Consider the following 20,638-nt stretch of genomic DNA (forward strand, 5'->3'; position numbering starts at 1 on the left):
TAATTAGCCACTATCCACTAACGGGTGCAAATGAAAAGAGATAATCTATGATATTCCCTTCATCTGTCAGTGGTCATGTTATTGCTGGTCAGTGTGTAACTCAAAGGATGTATGTCTTTCTGCTGCTCCTCATGTTTTACACAGTATCTATCTACTGTATGTTTAAAACATTTTATTCTTGAATCCAAATTAAATGAAGTTAGTGTTTTCTAGCTCATAGCTTGAGCTTCACTCGGCTGAGTCAAAATGGTGTAATGTCATGGCCATTATGGTCAGGCCTCCATCCAATAGAACAACAGCACAAGCTGGGTGAGGGAGAACTATTTTTCTACATAGTATATGTTTTTAAATGTGTTGAATGTTCATATTGTGTTGTTAAAAATTCAGATTTACACTGATGCCCTTATTCACCTGATAAGAATAGTGTAACTAGATTTTCATTTAATGCCACTCTTTAGGAAGATAATTATTTCCCTAATGTAGAAGCTGTTTTGTTATACTTAAGATTTTTAAGGGGCTAATTGTTTATTGATTTATTTGCCTAAATATAAATGGATTTATCACAAAAGTTGCATTCAGGTTAAGGTTGCAAAATTCCATGAATTTTCAAAGTTGGAACCTTTCCATGGGAATTAAGGGAATAAACGGGAATAAACCAGGAATTAACTAAACTGAAGGTTGGCTCTTAATAGGGAACTTAAATATAGTTGGGGAAAATATATTTTAGCATAATCCTGACTAAAACAACCAGATTTCATCAAGTACAGTTGAATATCTCTGCTATTCCTCAATCACATGCACACATGCACACATGCACACAGCACACTGCTTACTGCAGGGCTATTGAGACCATGTCCCCTACATGCACTGTGCATTCCTCCATCACATGAAGCACAGATGATTTCTAGAATCCTGGGCCACACTTTTGAGTCCAGAGCACAAGACTATTGAAGCAAGTCCACACATTAGAGCATGTGGACTACAAAAAGTGGAGTAAGTTTGGATGATATTACATGGTAATATATTTAACACATTTGATGTATGGTACTAATGTTCAACTTACAATATGAATGGGTTGGGTGGGGGGGAAGAGTAATATTTAACTCAACATTCGTGTTTTTGTTCTTGAATTGATTGTTCAATAAAATATTTAACACTTGATAAAGTTCTACTTACAAATACATCTGTTTTAATTGTATTATTTGGGATTTTGGTTTAAAAAACTAATAGTTATGCTTGGATATGATACCTTTACATTAAATTACCATCAACTTCCAGTTAATTCCCATAATTCCCATGGAAAGTCCCCAGTTAAACTTCCCATGGAAATGTACCAGAAGTGTTCCACCCTTTTGCAACCCTAATTCAGGTGAATTATTCTCTCCTATACAGTAACTGCATCATCCAGAGACAGTTCCCCCCTAGTCAACCCAACAGTGTTTAAAGTTAAGATTAATATAATGTTGAGTGTTTTTTTTACCAAATGTGCTTATTGGTCCACAGACTCAGATACTTCCTAATGTAAAGGTGCTGAAGACCTGGAGAAACATACAGTAGATGGGTCAGTATAAGAGAAGAGAGCAGGTAATGATGAAGTGGTCACACAGCCAGGAATATCCACTGCTGATAACACCCTCCTCATCAAATATTTAAAGACAGGAGGGAGAAAAATAGACTTAAATGCCAGAAGATTCACATGGGGATTTAAAGACGTGGAGAGTGTTGCTCATTATCTACCTAAATGTCAGGGAAATGTGAGCGCCTCGCAGTAGGTCTAACATGTTCAGACACTACGCAAACATTGCTTAGGGCCCCCTTTTTACCCTTTAATTTGACGGGGAGGCATGTTGCTGTAGTTAAAGGCAGAATGTACTAATATGATGATACTTGAAGACATGTAGCCATGATTTATGGGAGGAAATCTTCTTACATACGGTCCTGCGTATACTCTGAGGTTAGTATTATATCACTAAAGGCTTCTCTCCTCTCTAATAAAAGGTCACATAACCAATTGACTCTGTAACTGAGCTGTGACTGCAGGACGATGTTGTTAGATTTGGGTTAATGTGACAGTGAGTCACCAGCTTCGAATAAACACGAGCAGAGATCTGACAACTGGCTTTCTGCTGCTGCCCAAAACATAATTAAGTCTCCAAATATGTGCTTGTCACCTTGTAGTATCATTACTGGAGCCCGATTCTTTCACTGTACTTAGTTATTACTTAGCTCCCACTCAATAGAGCCTTCGTCAGGCAGACAGCGGGATAGCAGTTAGCAGCAGAGCCAGCTGTGGGTTATTACACCCCGACCACCCCCCCACCCACTCTGGCCTGGCTCTGTCCAGAAGACTTAAGTGGATAATGCGTCACTCAGTGGTTATTTTTTCCTGGAGATTTACTCAAACACGGACGTTGAGGAATTGGACAGGAGTTATGATGCTGGTTTATTTTTCTTTGAAGCAGGGACACTGCAGCGACACTGAGTCCCCCCAGTCAATTAATTTAATCCTTATAGCTCTCGTAAGGCTGCCCAGCGGGTGGAGACGCTTAAGTGGCAGATTGATGGAATTGAGTGGGAAGTGGCTGTATTTACCGATTATTTTTAGGCAATCCTCGCTTTTATCAGGATGTGGGTGCATGGATAAGTTTGGGGACTCAGTCTGATTAGCAGCGCTTGATTCCTAAATGACATGCTGCTCAAGATAATGCCTTCAAGCTCTCAGTATTTATTACTAACTTAGGCATGTTCATAAATACAACAAACTCATCCAGCAGAGTTTGACCAAATGTTCATCCTTCTCTTCAGTGGGGCAAAGGTTTGTTTATCTTCCACTGAAGAGATTTTCAGAGGTCAGAGGAGTGACACCTTTAAATCTAATGGACTTAATCTTAATGTCATTCATGTATTCTGATGCGTATCAGTTATCAGACAATCAGGTATGACACATACTGATGAACAGACCCTTGATCCATGATAAATGAAACAGACCTGGACCTATGTTACTTAAAACCCATCAAGTCTCTCTTTAAGAAGACAGTCAAAATCTTGGAAACCTCTCCATTTCTATTATTGCAACATAATCTGGAAGTATAATATTTAAACATTGAACATTTTCAAACCTATACTGATATGTGTCTTGTTTTAAAGCTTTAAACGGGCTTGCCCCTCCATCATTGATCATCAATCAATCAATCAATCTTTATTTGTATAGCGCCAAATCACAACAAACGTTATCTCAAGACTCTTTTACAAACAGAGCAGGTCTAGACCACTCTATGTCAAATTATGAACAGAGACCCAACACCAAGACAGGATAAGACTCAGTCTGACCCCACCTTAATCCACCATGAGCATTGCACCTCACAGTATTTAGCTAGTTACAGCAGAGAGGAAAAACTTCCTTTTAACAGGCAGAAACCTCGAGCAGGACCAGACTCATGTTAGACAGCCATCATCCCTCGACCAAGTTGGGTCTGGAAAGACAGATAGAGGAGAGTAAGAGAGAGAAGTGATAGTGATGAGACGAGTCGTAGAAGCTGTTGCCGCTGAAGTCCAGCATGTCCGTATCAGCTGGAGTCTGGAACGTCCACAGCAGGAGGACGTCTACGGCAGCTCAGAGGAACCTACGAGACAAGGGAGCTCAGGGACTCCAGAAAGGTCTATGGTTAGTAACTTTAATGGGACAGGGAGAGTTAAAGTAAGTGATGAAGGGGTTGGGGGGAAGGGGGTGAGCTAGGATCCCAGTGTGTCAGTGCGCCAGTTCCCCCGGCAGTCTAGGCCTATAGCAGCATGACAAAAGCTGGTCCAAGCCTGATCCAGCTCTAACTATAAGCTTTATCAAAAAGGAAAGTTTTAAGCCTACTCTTAAAAGTGGAGATTGATCAAATCTATCAAAAAAAAAAAACACAATATGGTAAATACTAGAGCACAAAGAAGAGGAGACTGTGATGCACCGAGATGTAAAACCACATTCAGTCAAATGGTCTGTCAGAGGCACACAGTCCTGGAACAAACTACCAGCGTAAATTAGGGAGCTTGAGAACTACAGTACCTTTAAAAAAACACTTAGACATTAAAAACAAACCAGTCATGAACACATGAATAATCTGTTTCCTCATCTGATGCCTGTTCCTGGGGCTCTGTCCTCACCTTCCATCCTGTTTTTATAAAGTCACTAAAGTGTACGTTCTGTACGTAACATCTGTTTGTAAGTCAGTTCATGTGGTGTCCTGTTAACTATCTCGTGACATCCTGTCATTTTAAAACTTGTTGTTTTATGTTTTATGTGAGTACCTGTTTTAAGACTACGGATGAAATGTAGCTAATTCCGGCATATTTACATTGAGGCATACTGCTGAAATGTTGATTAATGTGCATTGTCCTAATCAAATAAACTCAAATTAAACTGGTGATGCACAGTATATATATCGGTCCAATATGTAATTGGCCATTGACTGTTTTCATGATGTTGATGTAGCTGGACAATTCTAAATCATGTGCATTCTGTGGGTGCATTAGTTTAATTTTTGGGCTGCTCTAAAGAGATGTTTCAGCTTTTGAAGCAGTGCAGCTTCTAATTCTACATAGGTTTATGTGTAAAAACAATGAACGTCAGTTCAGTCTCCACTTTTGGACACATGGAGCTCTGAGGTTCAGGTTTTAAATCTCTAACCCATCACTGCTCCCTGTATGCTCGAGTTGGCTGGACTGCATTGTCTACCCGAAGGCTAGATCACATCATGTCCTTGTTTATAAAGCTTAACTTGCTTCCCTCGTATTTATGCGATTTGATACATTTAAAAATACTGGAAGCTGCAGTCTCTGCGCTGACCCAGTCACAACACTTGTTTTTGCTTTCGGTCCTCAGAGCTCATCTCTAAGGAACACTTCGGGTAAGGAACACTACGGGTAAGGAACACTATGGGTAAGGAACACTACAGGTAAGGAACACTATGGGTAAGGAACACTGGGTAAAGAACACTATGGGTAAGGAACACTACAGGTAAGGAACACTATGGGTAAGGAACACTGGGTAAAGAACACTATGGGTAAGGAACACTACGGGTAAGGTACACTACGGGTAAGGAACACTATGGGTAAGGAACACTATGGGTAATGAACACTGGGTAAAGAACACTACGGGTAAGGAACACTACGGGTAAGGAACACTATGGGTAAAGAACACTATGGGTAAAGAACACTATGGGTAAGGAACACTATGGGTAAGGAACACTATGGGTAAGGAACACTGGGTAAAGAACACTATGAGTAAGGAACACTATGGGTAAGGAACACTACGGGTAAGGAACACTATGGGTAAGGAACACTATGGGTAAGGAACACTGGGTAAAGAACACTATGGGTAAGGAACACTATGGGTAAGGAACACTGGGTAAAGAACACTATGGGTAAGGAACACTATGGGTAAGGAACACTACGGGTAAGGAACACTGGGTAAAGAACACTATTAGTAAGGAACACTATGGGTAAGGAACACTATGGGTAAGGAACACTATGGGTAAGGAACACTATGGGTAAGGAACACTGGGTAAAGAACACTATGGGTAAGGAACACTATGGGTAAGGTACACTACGGGTAAGAAACACTATGGATGAAGAACACTATGGGTAAGGAACACTACGGGTAAGGAACACTATGGGTAAGGAACACTGGGTAAAGAACACTATGGGTAAGGAACACTATGGGTAAGGTACACCACGGGTAAGAAACACTATGGGTGAAGAACACAACTCTGTCTTTAAAATGAAGACCTCCAGTACAGCCTCTTTATAAATGCATCATCTATACCGTGGTGTAGAGGGTTGTCTTCCCCACAGTGTTTGACCTGACCGTGACCTTCTTTAAATACCTCAGTGTTAAATACTGCATTGTGTGAGCTGGCCCTGCTGTTGACCCATAATACTACACTCAATGCTGTGATTTATCTTGTTATTAATCACTCCCGTGTCACATGGTGAGAGCTCAGCAGCATCATGGAGTATTGAATCACATATAGAAGGAGAATTGAGGTACCAGCCACCATCACATCACTACCTGAGTGTGAGAAACTCTCTCAGGAGGACGATATCATTTTAAAGTTACAACCAAATGAGGCCAACTCTGTATAATTCAAATTAATCTTCTTAATCAAATATTATCTCAAAACGCCTCACAACTTTAAAGAAGAGATTTAAGAGGATTTCATAAGCCATCACCAGTGATTGGTGACCTAATTCAGTTCTCTTTAAAACCCACTTTACTTATAGACCTGCAGTGAATGTGTGCATGGTCCTGCAGTAATATCAGTTTGAAAAACGTCAATACTGACACAACTCAGGCAATGTAGACCTGATGTAGTCATGTGCAGTTAGTGAACAATGTATCCCATCCACACTCATTTGACTGTAGTGCTCATTAAGACACATTTATGATGTCTCTTAAAGAGCTCTTTTTAATCATGCTTATAGCAATGGCAGTTACCTCTATAATGGTTGTAATGTTGAATAACATCACCCGATTAACATCCATGAGGGCCTGAATGAGCAGAGCAAACTCCTGCTATCGGTTCTTAGTTCAGATTTTATGCTTATACTAAATTAATTTACAAATATCCATGAACTGTGAAGGTTAAACGTGATTCATGGCCTGCGTGGGTTGAGACGTTTCATTGCCACGTGAGACACTGATTTGTGGTGGAGTCAATGCCACCAGGGACGTGTCATACAACAGGACATAAAGCTGCTGGTCAGAGCTGCTGAGGTGGACATAACAAGGTCAGTGTGCCTTCAGAGATCTACATTAGATGGTACAGACTTATGCACAGCACATCACAGGGTTGTTGTAGTTGAAAAGGTTTTATTCAGTGCCTGGGAGAAACAGTAACGCACAATTTGATATAAAAATGGATATTCACAGATTCAGTCAAGACATCCGCAGCACCGAGGTCATATTAGTCTGAATTGTAATCCACGGCTGCTGCAAAAAAACTGCTTCCTTGACATACTGGTTTTTCCCATCCTTAACACTTGTGACAGCAATCACTCCAACAAAGATTAGCAGCAAACTAATCATTTCCAGCTTACTCACTGATAGGTTTTCATTAAGTGGTAAAAGGGGAAATAATCATTTTTGATTCAAAAGGCTCAATTTCAGCGGGAGGGAATCTGGCCCTCTGGATTTGGGATTACTCATTACAGCAGTGTGTGTCCAAAAAAGGTCATTTAAATGTAGTGTCAAGTAAAAGTGCCCAAATGCACTTGAGCAAAACACGCTGTAACATTAACAGAGGAGTGTAGTAGTGCATGAAGATGGAGTTGTTCTTTTTATGAGCTGGTTGTGTAATAAGGCACAGTTCCTGTCCACTAGCTCCTGAATGATCTGTGTTGTGAAGAATAGAAATGAGGGTATCTAACTTTTGATTGCCCAAATCATGTCCGTACATAACTTCATTTAAAAATAAATATCTATTATTTTCTTTAAATTTAAAAATAGTCTTTAAAAGTTTGCTGTTCCCCGTCATAACCCAAAACTCTAAAATTAAATTGGAAAAATTGTGGAAATGATCAATACCTAAAGTAAAAAAAATAACAGGATGGATATAGCACTTTTATAAACAGTTCAAAAGGTAAAACATTGATAACGTCCAAAAATTAACAAAATAAAAACACAAATGACAAACATGTAATATACAGATTTTAAAAAAAGGATACAATTTGAGAACGCATTAAGCCTCTCTGCTCTTTTTCCACCCCTAGGAGAAAATATGTGCCAATGCCCCCGAGAAAAAGGACCAACACCCCTCTGTTCGACCCATCTCTTTGGCGTTTGTGGAGGGGAGGAGCAGACGATGCAAAGCGTCTCTGCCAGGCAAAGAGCCTCAGGGCCAGTTCATTGGACGCCACATGTTCACAAGGCGTGTTGTCAGGGAATTAAAAACTGTGTTTACCTAGGGCCCAGAACGAAAAAACAAAGGAGGACGATGGACGGGATTTATTTTTTGGAGTGTGATGTGAAGGCGTTCTCGATGCAGAGGACGATGTAGGAGCCGGAGCAGCCGCTGGGCGTCTGCTGCAGGAGGTGTCCGCTCTGTAGCGACGATGCCAGACCAGACACAGCGTGGTCGCCCGCCCGCCAGGTTTCACAGTAGTGGTCTGTTTGACGGTGGCCTTTGTTGTTCGATCCGTGCCAGACCATTTTCTCTGGCCTGGAGGAAGAACACAAGCAAGTAGGTTAGGATTTATATTCAGTATAGAGCATGTGCCAACATAACATTTACAAAATATAACTTCAAATTAATGCGGGGAACAAAGACTGCTGCTACGGTATAATATATCAGTGTGCAGAGGAGGCTAAAGTGTTGTCTAAATAAAATGCCCAGTCAACAAAGACTCACCATGCACTGTCCCTGAGGATGTCTCTGCCATCGAAGGAGTAGATCGGAACATTCTCCTTCATTCTGTTGGCATCGTCACCAAAGACCGACTCCCAGCTGCTGAACAGCACTTGGTCCTGAAAGGTAGAGTTGTTATAATAACATGATTTAAATGTTTGATATGATGCATTTATACAATCAGTGCTTGAAACCTTTTCCAACATCAGAGGAAACAATACAAATATTAATGATCTTGTTTTTTATGAATAACCTGCACACACAGCTGGTTAAGAAGAAATCATTGAATAATAGCATACTGCTGAGATTCAGTGATTTCTTCAGTAATTAAGGGAATGATAGTATTTTCCAGACAAACTCTTTGATCCTTTGGAAAGTAACAGCCTGGAAACAATCAATCAACATATTGCTCTGATTTGAGGTTTTGTTTTCACTCATGCTCCTCCCTCTCTGACTCACTTTAAGGTGCTTCTCTTACTTGCTTGGCAGCATTGGGTTGAAACAGTAAGTACTTGTTTTAATTTGAGTTGCTTTAGTTTTTCTAAGGCATGGACTTGTCTGATCCTGGTATTGAATGTCAGGCACATATCTTAAAAAGTTTGAATCTGTGCATCGCTGGTTCTTCTGTCAAAATGAATACTATTAATAAATATGATTTTGGTTTTAAAATGTGGTTTCCAAAAGAATTAAGACCCATGTTAACCCACTGCAAGAACAAAAATACATCATGTTTAATACATCATCTAGTTTCTCCTCTAAATGAGTTGTTTGTACAAAGCTGTAATTGACAGAAAAGTGAACAGGTCTCTATAATGTGAAACTTGGTGTGGTTGTAACAGAATATCTGCTGTTATATTTGGAGTATACTGAATATTGAAACTTCCCCAGCAGTAACATCTCACCTTCAGGTTAACGATAGGGAAGGTGTCCCTGTCCGACCTGCGGACGATGGTGTAGAGGTCTTGAAGTTTGGAGGACAGGAAAGCTCTGAAGGTTCCCTTCAGGCCTACAGCGCGAGCCTGCTGGAAGCACAGGAAGTCTGCTCCACGGATTCCTCGCATGTTTCCACTCTGAGGGGCGTTGAGGGCGATAAGGCGGAGCTGGTGGGGGGGGGGGGGGGCGCAAGGTTAGGTTAAAAGTCTGACTCTGGTTGGTGGTTGAATTAGAGTGTTATTAGTGATGATGCTGTTTCAAAGTGATGTGTATGTCTTAACTTATTTAGATCTTCACCTCCTCACTACTAAATACATCATAAGAACACAATCATTTCTCCAACTTGGTTACAGAATGTTGACCTGTTTGTAGTTCATACGTTCCACTAAGTCACCCTGGATTCCAGTCAAAAAAACTCCATATCTAAAGTGTACTCACCCCTGATCCTGATGTGTCCAGGTTGCCTGCAGGTTGAGGTACAGGTGGGCTGGGTAGTCTCTGTGGTGTGACAGGGTGTCTGTTTTCCGTGTGTTTGCTAGCTAGTCTTCCGTCTGTCTGGCCTGTATGTCTTGGGTCTGGGAATCTGGGATCATACTGTGGGGGGTATCTGGGGTCTACAGGGGTGCGTGGCGGAGGCTCAATGGGACGTATGGAAGAACCCCCCTGGGAGTAATGGCCAGCTCCATTGTTGTGTGACTGATCCTGGGACTGAGGGTACTGGATCACAGGTGGGGGCTGGACTTCAGCAACCTCATTCTCCTTTGAAATGAGAATTACAGATGTTGAACAAAACAACCAGAGATCATCGCTGAATATAAAATTTGATGTTACTTTCTTCATGGAACCTACCAGATCTCTGAAGAAGGGGCTGTAGTCTCCGAGCTGAGGGGACCAAGAGTTGCAAAAGGTTAGAACTGAAATCCTCAACAGACTGAAAGCATCATGTGATCTGAACAGCATTTAGTAATAGGCAGCATATGTGGTCTCTACGTTAACACCAAATCAAATCACTTTATTATGCAGTCATTTCTAAGCTGTAAGCATCAACTCTAAGGTTGTTTTAGGTTATAACAAAACCATACCGTGTTACGTTTTAAATGAGAACTGGTTCTCAAACATTTTTTTTCACCTGGTAAAATAAAGGTCTAATAAAACAGAGAAAAATATTAAACCAAGTGCAGAATAAATCTTGATAAAACATGTCTTATTGCCACAGTTCAATTTATCCCAAAAACATCACATATTTCAAAAGCATGTAAGCCAAACTCGTTCTATAAAGTCCCTGTGAACAGGCCGTCACTGGATTGGCCCCTTATATACAGCAAGCAGTCTCAGTCACTAACAACCCACTGGTGATCAGGCTCTTGGTATGTTCTGTGTTCATTTGGCCCCTGAGAGCTCATCAGTAGTCAGGAGAGTTGTGTTTTCTGAAGTGACAGGGAGGTTACTGTACCATGACCTGCCGCAGTCCGTCTCGTACTCTCAGATACAGGTCTGCTCTGTCTATGATGTAGATGAGGCTGCCCTCTGTCTGACGCCTGGCAGTAGCAATCATGGTGTCATATGATCTCAGGACTGTTACCTGTGAGAAACAAACGCATGTTGTTGAACTTCTGCTGTATGTAAATACAAAGAAAATGATGAAATGATGGGTTTTAGTATTTTATCTTCAGATAAAGTTAGCAACAAGTCAACCAGGCTTTAGGTGCCAGCTGATCATCCACTTCATTTATAATGTTTTAATCACATAGAGGATTTTTAAAATACACCGATGACACTTACTCCTGAGGATTGACCAGGATTTCCAGGTGGACCAGGAGGACCAGGAGGTCCAGGAAGGCTGGCAGCTGTGAATAAACATAAAATCTTGTTAATGATTTGTTTTTATGAACAGCTCCATCAGAGTCTGAGGTCACCTCCCATCTAGGTGGAGGTGGAGGGACAGGATGTGTCTTTACATTTTCAAAGATTATGAATTATATTTCATGAATTCTGCAAAGCGGTGGGTGGTGAAGGATTATCCAGAACAGTTCAACATAGAAGAAGCCACCTACAGTGATTGGGTCTGTATGCTCCTGGTAGTAAGGAAGACCCTGGGGGTCCTGGGGGGCCAGGTGGTCCTGCAGGCCCTGCACGGCCATCATAACCAATCCCTGGTGCTCCTGGTGGCCCCTGAGGTCCAGCAGGGCCAACAATAGACTCTCCCTTTGGCCCCTGACATGAAAGAGAAAATGAAATGGTGAGACATCTGATATGTACGAGTCATGGCTGAGGACTTAAGGCTCCGTGAAACACCGAATCATGAGATGACTGTGAAGATAAATGAGATGTGCTGTCTTTATCTGTAAATAAACACTCATGACTCTGAACTCACCGGGAGGCCTGGTTTTCCAGGAGTCCCTGGTTGGCCTTGTACTCCTCCAAAAGGGTCATAAAATCCACCACCTGGCTCTCCCTTCTCTCCCTTCCCACCATTTTCTCCACGCTCTCCTTTCAGTTCATTCTGTCAGAAACATTGAACATCATGTCAGTTTTAATCTAACGTTCAGCGTACTCATCAAACTGGAAGGTGACGAGGTCATGAGCTGCTTTACCTTAAATGCGTAAATATCAAAATTAGAAGCTGTTCCTGAAAGAAGAAGACATGTTAGTGATGAAGAGCTTCCAAAAGCACTTTAATGCATGTGTGAGTAAACATGGACAGGCAGTTATATCTGTGAACATGTGGACATACCTGGGATCCCTGGAAGTCCTGTGTCACCACGCTCTCCTTTTTCCCCTTTACTGTCTGCATCAAAGAAACATTTGAGACACGTTAGCCCTCAGGTGTATCTTGACATTGAGACTATAAAGCTGTTACCACCCTGTGTCATTGATAGTGATGTCTTCTATGTTTTATCAGTTCATACTTCTAATCTAGAAAGGCTTGACGGCTTAATCTCTTGACAATAGAGTGAATATCCTCTTCAGGCTGAGGCAGCTGGATCAAAGTGAAATTAAGATAGAAGTGTTCATCTCTGCAGACACTTTAAACCTCTTTCTAAATCTCTCTTCCTTGACTGGCACGATTACTGAACTACTCCATTCTGATCCCCCTCTATCTCTCCGTGTTATGTTGTATCTGCTAAAACAACAAACGTGTGTGTTGGAGGTCATACCGTAGTGGTTCCTTGAGATGTCTTCGTAGCGCTGCAAACACAAAGAACAGTTGTCGCTTAAGGAATTCGTGTCACCAGCGACAGCATGGGGGAAAGTTTTGTCTAAAGTTTTTGGTATATTATGCAAAATATGCAGATGACAAGAAGCAGATTATGACTCGCTCTCTGCCCTAATGACACCAGAGTGATCTGGTTCAGCAGGAGGAAACAGAAGGGACATGAACTCTTGTCATAATCTACTCTTTGTAACAAGCTGTCTTAACTTTTCATGATTTAGCTTAAAGAGGTCTGGCATCTTGTGTACTCACATTGAAGCGATCTAGAGCTGGTCCAGCGGATCCGGGGGGTCCTGGTGGTCCTGGTGGGCCAGGAACTCCCTGACAAAAGCAAAGGTTATCACTCGTTTTCAGTTTCAGTCAGGTGATGAGAAGAATATCAAAACGTCAACATCATACAAAGTAATGTGTAATTAGCTTAGCTGTAAATGTTCTGTATGTCTCGGCCGAGGCATGATGGCTGTCTAACATGAGTCTGGTTCTGCTCGAGGTTTCTGCCTGTTAAAAGGAAGTTTTTCCTCACCACTGTAACTAGCTAAATACTGCGATGTGCAATGCTCATGATGGATTAAGGTGGGGTCAGACTGAGTCTTACCCTGTCTTGGTGTTGGGTCTCTGTTCATAATTTGACATAGAGTGGTCTAGACCTGCTCTGTTTGTAAAAGCGTCTTGAGATAACGTTTGTTGTGATTTGGCGCTATACAAATAAAGATTGATTGATTGATTGATGTTTCAGCCGTTTCAAACACTGACATATCTGTGCACATCCAGCTTAGATTAGGATTAAGGATGCTCACTGTGAAAGGATCATGCACTGAGGAATCATCGATCTACATACATGTTATTTTTCCAAGAGGCACTTAGAGGAGGCCACTCATTAGAAAAGAAAGGTAGCACAGAACAGCTGACATTTGATCAATTACAAAGGGTTCATGTTAAACACAGGACTCATGCCTTTGGGACTACAGAGGAGCTGTTCCTATTTTAAATATGTAATTAATAGAACTAGCAAGCAGAGGTCACGTAAACCTAATATCAGGGTGTAAAATTAACGCGCCAATAGCAGGTGAAAAACTAGTTTGGCGTGTAAAACAAAAACACACACCCAACAGTGGCTGATGGAAAATTTTATATTTCATGTTAGGTGTCATTTTCATACTTTTGCCCATTTCTGCTGACTGTCAGGCTATTTTGACCCTCGCAGTGTGCTGTGCTTGTGTTGGGATTTGGTATGTCGAGAACGGCGTGACGTCAGCTACTGGAGTTCTAATCATTCCCTTTGCTTGATGAAGCACGGCGGGAAGAGCGTTTTGACACATTCCCGCCGTGAAGCCACCACAAACAAAAAGGATAAACAAAGAGGCAGGAGACGATCGAGAGGAGGAACAGACAGCTAAAGCTAAGGCATGATTTTTTTATTTAAAATAATTTTGACTGGTACATATTTGGAGGTCACAAGCCAATGGCAGATGAGGTAAAAAGTTAATTGTATGCCCTGCCTAATTTCTTTAGTCTTTACAGAATTTTTGAATATTGATAAAAAAACTCTGAAAGCTGTCCATTATGTCGACAGGTTAGAGGGTGATCCATCGCAGCATTTAGTCATTCTCCCACTGCGGTTCCCTCATGTCTAGCACCTTGAATGTGTGAAGATCCTCCACAAATGTACCATAAGCCAAGAGTACGATGCTGCAAGACATGCAGCAGCAAACGTTTGCACTTTGCCTTTGGCAGCGGTGCATTAGTATACCGGTGTGTGCAACTTAGTGTAAGATAACATCGAAAACAAGACAGCAACCAAGTACAGATAAAACACTAGAAATCAATAAGTTGATTGAATATGCACTCTAATGTATGACTGTAAATCCTCATTAACAAATCTAAATGAAATGAAAGGTAACAACAGTGTTTCTGAATTGTAACCATCCTGTGCATCACAAAGACATGACGGTGAAGTCTAACTAACTTGTTTGACTTTAACCAAACCAAAAGATGTTGAAGTGTCCACATGAGGGATGCGTTGGTTACATTAAGCACATTTAAACAAAAGAAGCTAACAAGCCAGCTTACCAAGCTAATCCTCATCTTTGCTTTTCACTGTGTATGTGTTTAATTCTTAGCTCAAATGTCACCTGTTGCAGGCTAGCCTCTGTTTGACAGAATGCAGGTCACAGACGGGTCATGTTTAAATCTCATTGTGACATTCAAGGCTGCTCGTGACACACTGGCATGGCTCGGGGTTTGAGTGTAAGCAAGATTATGTCAAACTGTCTGTTTAAAATTCCACCGATGTCACGTCAGCTTATCATCTGAAGGACTGGTTTAGAAGAATATCAGCACTTACTGGGTAGCCATAGCCAGAGGGGTCTCCTTTCTCACCCTTGTAACCATTCACACCGGGTCGACCCTGAGGAGAGAAAGCCACTGATCAATGTTTACCTGCTCTTGGGAAAGCAGAAGCAGCTGGTTGATATAAATAAAATAGCTCTGCATATTTAATCTGTGGCAGATAGTATGAGCACTGCAGTCTTATGTATTTATAACTAAGTGCACCAATATAAGACCCCAGGAAACGGTACTTACAGGTCTTCCAGGCATTCCAATTTCACCCTTAGGTCCAGAAGGTCCATACTGACCCTGAAACATTAGATCAAAATTTTTTGTCAAGTTTATAACTTCATTATCGTTGAAATCTTAGATAAAGGTGCACCAACACTTACAGAGGGTCCGACAGGTCCTGCTGGTCCTCTGTCGCCCTGTAGGCACGATAAAGTAAAGTCATTCATACATGTAACATACAACTGTTCCCTTCAGAGTGGCAACACTAAAGAAACGCAGCAGGACTCACCTTCAGACCTGTAAGGCCCTCCAGAGACAGAAGGTTTCCATCAGGTCCGATCACCAAGCCTGGCTCACCTTTCTCCCCCTGAACACGGAGCACAGCAAAGACAATAAACTTATCATCAGCAGTGTCTTTATGACGATCAGCAGCTTACTTCATGATTAAATAACAGAGACTTTACCTTCACTGCATAGCCTGGGATGCCCGGTTCTCCTGTGTCACCCTTTGGTCCAATAGGACCCTGCAAGATAAAGACAAAAGGAGACTAATTAACTTTAGGAGTGACCCCAAATAGTGGAATATTCGACGATTCATTCTAACGAGCCTTAGTCGACTGCCAATCTCATAGTCGAATATTTGCATATGAAACGTGGATCATTCCATTCAAACCATGGGGGTGCTCAATGTCTAATTTTACATTATTTTCCTGTTTCCTGTAAAAATAGTGTCTCATATATCCTATTTTGATATAAATATAGACTTATTTAATTTAATTCTGAGAACAGCTCTTGAAGTGTTAAATCTCCTTAAAGTGGTAATTAAATCTCCCCTGGTAATTAAAGGTGGACTCTCCCATTTAGCAGGACCTGTGGAGCAGACGTACCTCAGCTGGCCTTTAAATCTGTCTACGTTCATGGTAGCTCAAAATGTCAGAAAATAAAACTTCAGTTGATCCTAAAACTAGTGATGAAGATGAGGAGCAGCTTCATGAAGAGGACTGTGAGATCAAGGATTACCGGACCACACAAAAACTGTACGGGGCCAAAAGAACGAGCAGGGATACCCAAAGCTGTCTGAAGCCTCAAAAACAATCCATAGCATCCCATCCACCTCCACACCATCAGAGAGGATATTCTCAAAGACAGGATTTACAGTCAACAAAGACAGGAGCGCACTTCTGCCCGTACACACGATGGTTTTCCTCACGTACAATTTGAAAAGACTCAAGCGGACAAAGACGCGATGAAAGACTGTTTTAAAAGGTTCTGTTAAGAGATTTAAAAACCCTTTAGCTGGTTCAGGTTTGATTTTGAACATTATACAAATGTTTAGCCTTAAGTTGGACTAACTACCCTCTGCAGTGCTGCTCTCCTCTGTGTGAACACTGTTTAAATATCTCCTGATTCCTTTCTCTATAGTGGAGCGTTGTTCCATGTTTAACGGATGGTGGTCTTATTTGAGTTTTCTCTCCTTCATCACCTCGTTGTTTTTGCAATATAGATTTAAAAAAATCTGAGTTTTATACTTATAATATTCTGTCGTCCCTTTTACTTTAAGCTTTGAGTCTCTTAATTGTAAATGGTTATGTGTAATATTGTCATGCGGTCACCATCATGCAGACTTTGGGTCAATAAGGAAAAACAACAAACATTCGACTATTCGTCGACTATGGGCAAAATCTGATGGATCAGATACGACTAAACAGATCCTTAGTCGGGCTCACCCCTAATTAACTTAGAAAAGGTCAGAGTAACAGTCATTCAGCAGCAGGGAAGTCTTTGTTCCCTCGGATCAATTGAAGCCAACACAATTAGCCATTCCATTAAGTGTCTCTACAGTGCAGCGTCTGAACTGCTGAGTAAACTGCCGTTTAGATATTGATCGTAGAAATTAGCCAATGAGACGTTTTGGGCTTCATTGAGTACACTGCCAATTTGATACAACTGTCTTACAGAAAAGCATCTGATGCTTGCTAAGTTTTCTGATTGCCAAACTTTGCAGTTTTACTGTCAGGATTAATTGCCTCTTCTTTTTGTCAAGTAGCTTGACTTTGTGTCATTTTTTAATTAAAGTTTTATGTGGTATTTTTATATATTTGTATATCCTCTGTTTAAACGGGAAGTGCACAAACACAGGAAACTTACAGGGAATCCAGCCTGCCCAGGTAAACCAGGTCCTCCCTATGGAGAGAATACAACACATTTTCACATATAACCTCAGTAACTAGTGCAAAAATATATATTTTACCAAGTTCATAAAAAAGTACACATACAGTTAAGCATTAAAGTAAAGTTGAAGTAAACAACTTCCTTTAATACTAATTTAAAATCATGTTTTTTTACTTTTGAGGTTGTAGCTGAAGAAGTAAACACACGCTGTCATCCCTGACATGTACTCTGAATGGTGGGTTAATATTTTCCCCGAATAGAAAAGGTGAAGTTAACAGTACAGTTCACCATGTGGTATTAAACCTTGTCATGACTCAGTCGACAGCTGCCTCTAAAGGAACAATTACAAGGTCCTGAATGTCTCACAGAGCTTTACAATAATAATCAGGAGATTGTGCACTCATGGAATATTATAATAATAATAATAATAATAATAATAATAATAATAATAATAATAATAATAATAATAATAATAATAATAATAATAATAATAAATACAATAATAATATTAATATTAATAATAATCATAATCATAATATTATTATTATTATTATTAATACTAATAATAATAATAATAATAATAATAATAATAATACATATAATACATATAATAATAATAATAATAATAATAATAATAATAATACTAATAATAATAATAATACTAATAATAATAATAATAATAATAGTAATAATAATAATAACAATACATATAATAATAATAATAATAATAATAATACATATAATAATAATAATAATAATAATAATAATAATAATAATAATAATAATAATAATAATAAATAATAATAATAATAATACATTTTATTTAGAAGCACCTTTCTAAACACTCAAGGTCACTTTACAAAAAGATTAAAACACAATAAATAAAACAACGTTTATACACCTCTGAATGCAACCATTGAGGATAGACCCCTTCACTGTTGTGAGCTTGAAGATGTGTGAATTAAATGTCTGTTGGTTGCTCTATGCAGACCTGCATACAACTTGATCATGAATGTCCAAGCCTGCACTAGACCAGAGCTGTGTCTCTGTATTTTGGAGACAGTATAATTGTAATTAGTTCAAACCTGTGTTCCCACAGTGCCGGCGCTTCCATCGGGCTGTGGAGACAGAAACAAAACAGAGGTTAGATATCTGCATCACTGATCAATCTGCTGAAAGCTTTAGATTGCAGTTTGTTTTAGTTTAATGTGACTCACATTGCCAGATATCTGATAGATGATTTGTCCTGGTGGTCCAGGGGGACCGGGTGGTCCTGGAATCCCGTTTCCATCTCGACCTGGGTCTCCCTAAAACCACAACATGCACACAGGCAGCCAAAGTATTATGACTCAAATACCTAAAAAGACATACAAGACTAGGAATACATTGTATGCTCAATATGACACATAGTTAGGTTTAATAAATCAATTAATCTATTAACAAGGATACAAAAAGGTGGACAGCTCTCCTTTATCAATGAATGAATGAATGGATGGATACTCAAGGTTAAATTGATACACACCCTCTCTCCTCTGTCCCCACTGTTGCCCTTTGGTCCCTGAAAACAGGATGAAAGAAAATGAGACAAAAGATACATCCAGTGTGTTCACCTTTTGTTCAGCACCTGCTCCATAAACAGGCCGACAAAAGACAAGACAAACAACCTGCTTATTCCAAAACTGAAGACAATAAAGTCCTGCATCACTTTGAGTTCAATTAGAGAAGCTTTTGAGATATTTTTTCCATAAACTAGGAAGCTTCCTGAGAAATGACTGAGTCTAAATACGTAATAACAGTGTTGACATTTTAAAGCAGCAGTCTTCTCTTAATGATTGGCTGACTGATGTTTAGAGAAATCATGCGACCTCCAGGGTTTGGCCTTTATTCATGCAGGAAACAGAGTTCTGGAGAAAGAACGTTACCTGAGGTCCAGGGAAGCCATCCAGCCCGGCTTGACCGTCTCGTCCAATAGGACCTTCATGGCCCTTCTGACCTGGTAAACCAGGGAACCCAGGTTTACCCTGCAAAGGACATTTCAGCAGAGAACTCAATACAACGTGAGCCAGCTGATCTGTTCCTGGTCCTCATCGATGACAGTACAGTAGGGTTATGTTAAGATGCTCTTTCTGCTGTAAAAGCAGTTCAAGTCTGAACTTCCCCTCAAGAATCAATTATCTGCAGCTCATTTGTCTTTACGCTGGTTGTTCCTTAAACTAAAACATGTGAGGACAGCAGAGGAGAGTATCAAGGGTAGGTGTAAACCCAGTAAAAACAAGAATCTGGAATAATTAGATGAAGAAACTTTGGGGAGCACACATCCTAAACTCTCACTTATCACCTGACAAACCAGGGTTCAGTCCAGATAGCTGGAACTCACACGTTTGTGTCTTTCTACTTCCCTTACATACTCATTAAGAGCCTGTGTTCAATAGTTTACTTTCAAGGTAGAGAGAGCATGTGAGTTGGAACACGGTACAAATGAACCAGGGATTAAATAACTTACTGGAAGTCCAGGCAAGCCAGGAAGACCCTGAAAGAGAACACACAAGTGTTGGTTAGTTTCCTACGTCCCAAAGATAAGCCCCAGTTACACATTTACAGCCGTGAACTGTCGATCTGTTCAGACAAGAACCATGACTTTGTTTGTTTGTTAGAGAAACAGTAGCACTAACTGGATCATTACAGATAACCAGGGTACTGTTCATGTCCTGTGACATGTCCTTAAGTTCTCCTGCATTACCCAGTACTGACCTGTCTTCCTTCTGGTCCTCTGACACCAGGGAGTCCATTTGAGAAACCACCAGAGCCCTCCATGTCGTCCTTCAAACAACAACAATCATATTTAGTTAACAGCAGTTATCTCCTGGTTTAACGTCTCTGACAACTAAATTATCAAAACTGAAACATCTCAGAGAAAAACGTACAAATCCAACACGATAACTTGGTCCAGGAGGTCCTGGAGGCCCAGGTTGCCCAACTGGTCCTATGGGTCCAGGCAGACCAGCCAATCCAGGTTCGCCTGGAGATCCAGGTAAACCATGGTCTCCTTGATCTCCCTGTAGGATTAAATGAAAGAAAGAATCAGAACAAAAAAGTGAGAATTTAAGAAACCAGAGCACAGAAAGTCTCCCTGAGTAAAGTCCTCAGGTAAGGTGGTGCAGACATGTTGAATCCAGGTCTGCATGCATCCTGCACACAACCACTAATACTTGTCATGCAGCATTTAGTTATCAGTGCTGGTACGAGTGGTATAAAAGAACATTTTAAGTCAAATCAAATCCATGCGTTGTTTAAGGACCCATTTTTGACGTCACCAAACGTTAAACCAAACCAGTGTCAGCACTCGGATTAAACTTTAAGTCAAGTCTGC

At 40.5% G+C, this 20,638-nt stretch overlaps 1 protein-coding gene across 4 annotated transcripts in view; it reads right to left on the bottom strand.

The window, feature by feature from the left end:
* Positions 1 to 6,836: 6,836 nt before the first annotated feature.
* col18a1a (collagen type XVIII alpha 1 chain a) overlaps positions 6,837 to 20,638 on the bottom strand; it is a 91,940-nt gene continuing 78,138 nt past the window's right edge. For all 4 annotated transcript variants that reach the window (XM_034694653.1, XM_034694654.1, XM_034694652.1 and 1 more), the window contains 26 exons: positions 20,193 to 20,324; positions 20,020 to 20,088; positions 19,772 to 19,798; positions 19,191 to 19,289; positions 18,791 to 18,826; positions 18,486 to 18,575; positions 18,354 to 18,386; positions 17,245 to 17,280; positions 15,561 to 15,620; positions 15,386 to 15,463; positions 15,258 to 15,293; positions 15,121 to 15,174; positions 14,882 to 14,944; positions 12,790 to 12,858; positions 12,482 to 12,512; positions 12,058 to 12,111; positions 11,918 to 11,952; positions 11,698 to 11,826; positions 11,378 to 11,537; positions 11,106 to 11,170; positions 10,777 to 10,905; positions 10,173 to 10,205; positions 9,762 to 10,082; positions 9,293 to 9,490; positions 8,394 to 8,509; positions 6,837 to 8,204 (listed from right to left, as the gene is read on the bottom strand). In XM_034694653.1, coding sequence (XP_034550544.1) covers positions 7,991 to 8,204; positions 8,394 to 8,509; positions 9,293 to 9,490; positions 9,762 to 10,082; positions 10,173 to 10,205; positions 10,777 to 10,905; positions 11,106 to 11,170; positions 11,378 to 11,537; positions 11,698 to 11,826; positions 11,918 to 11,952; positions 12,058 to 12,111; positions 12,482 to 12,512; positions 12,790 to 12,858; positions 14,882 to 14,944; positions 15,121 to 15,174; positions 15,258 to 15,293; positions 15,386 to 15,463; positions 15,561 to 15,620; positions 17,245 to 17,280; positions 18,354 to 18,386; positions 18,486 to 18,575; positions 18,791 to 18,826; positions 19,191 to 19,289; positions 19,772 to 19,798; positions 20,020 to 20,088; positions 20,193 to 20,324 — 2,367 coding nt within the window. In that variant the 3' untranslated portion in view covers positions 6,837 to 7,990. The remainder of the gene's footprint in view (positions 8,205 to 8,393; positions 8,510 to 9,292; positions 9,491 to 9,761; positions 10,083 to 10,172; positions 10,206 to 10,776; positions 10,906 to 11,105; positions 11,171 to 11,377; positions 11,538 to 11,697; positions 11,827 to 11,917; positions 11,953 to 12,057; positions 12,112 to 12,481; positions 12,513 to 12,789; positions 12,859 to 14,881; positions 14,945 to 15,120; positions 15,175 to 15,257; positions 15,294 to 15,385; positions 15,464 to 15,560; positions 15,621 to 17,244; positions 17,281 to 18,353; positions 18,387 to 18,485; positions 18,576 to 18,790; positions 18,827 to 19,190; positions 19,290 to 19,771; positions 19,799 to 20,019; positions 20,089 to 20,192; positions 20,325 to 20,638) is intronic.

This window comes from Notolabrus celidotus, chromosome 10, assembly GCF_009762535.1.
Source record: "Notolabrus celidotus isolate fNotCel1 chromosome 10, fNotCel1.pri, whole genome shotgun sequence".
Classification (NCBI taxonomy): domain Eukaryota; kingdom Metazoa; phylum Chordata; class Actinopteri; order Labriformes; family Labridae; genus Notolabrus; species Notolabrus celidotus.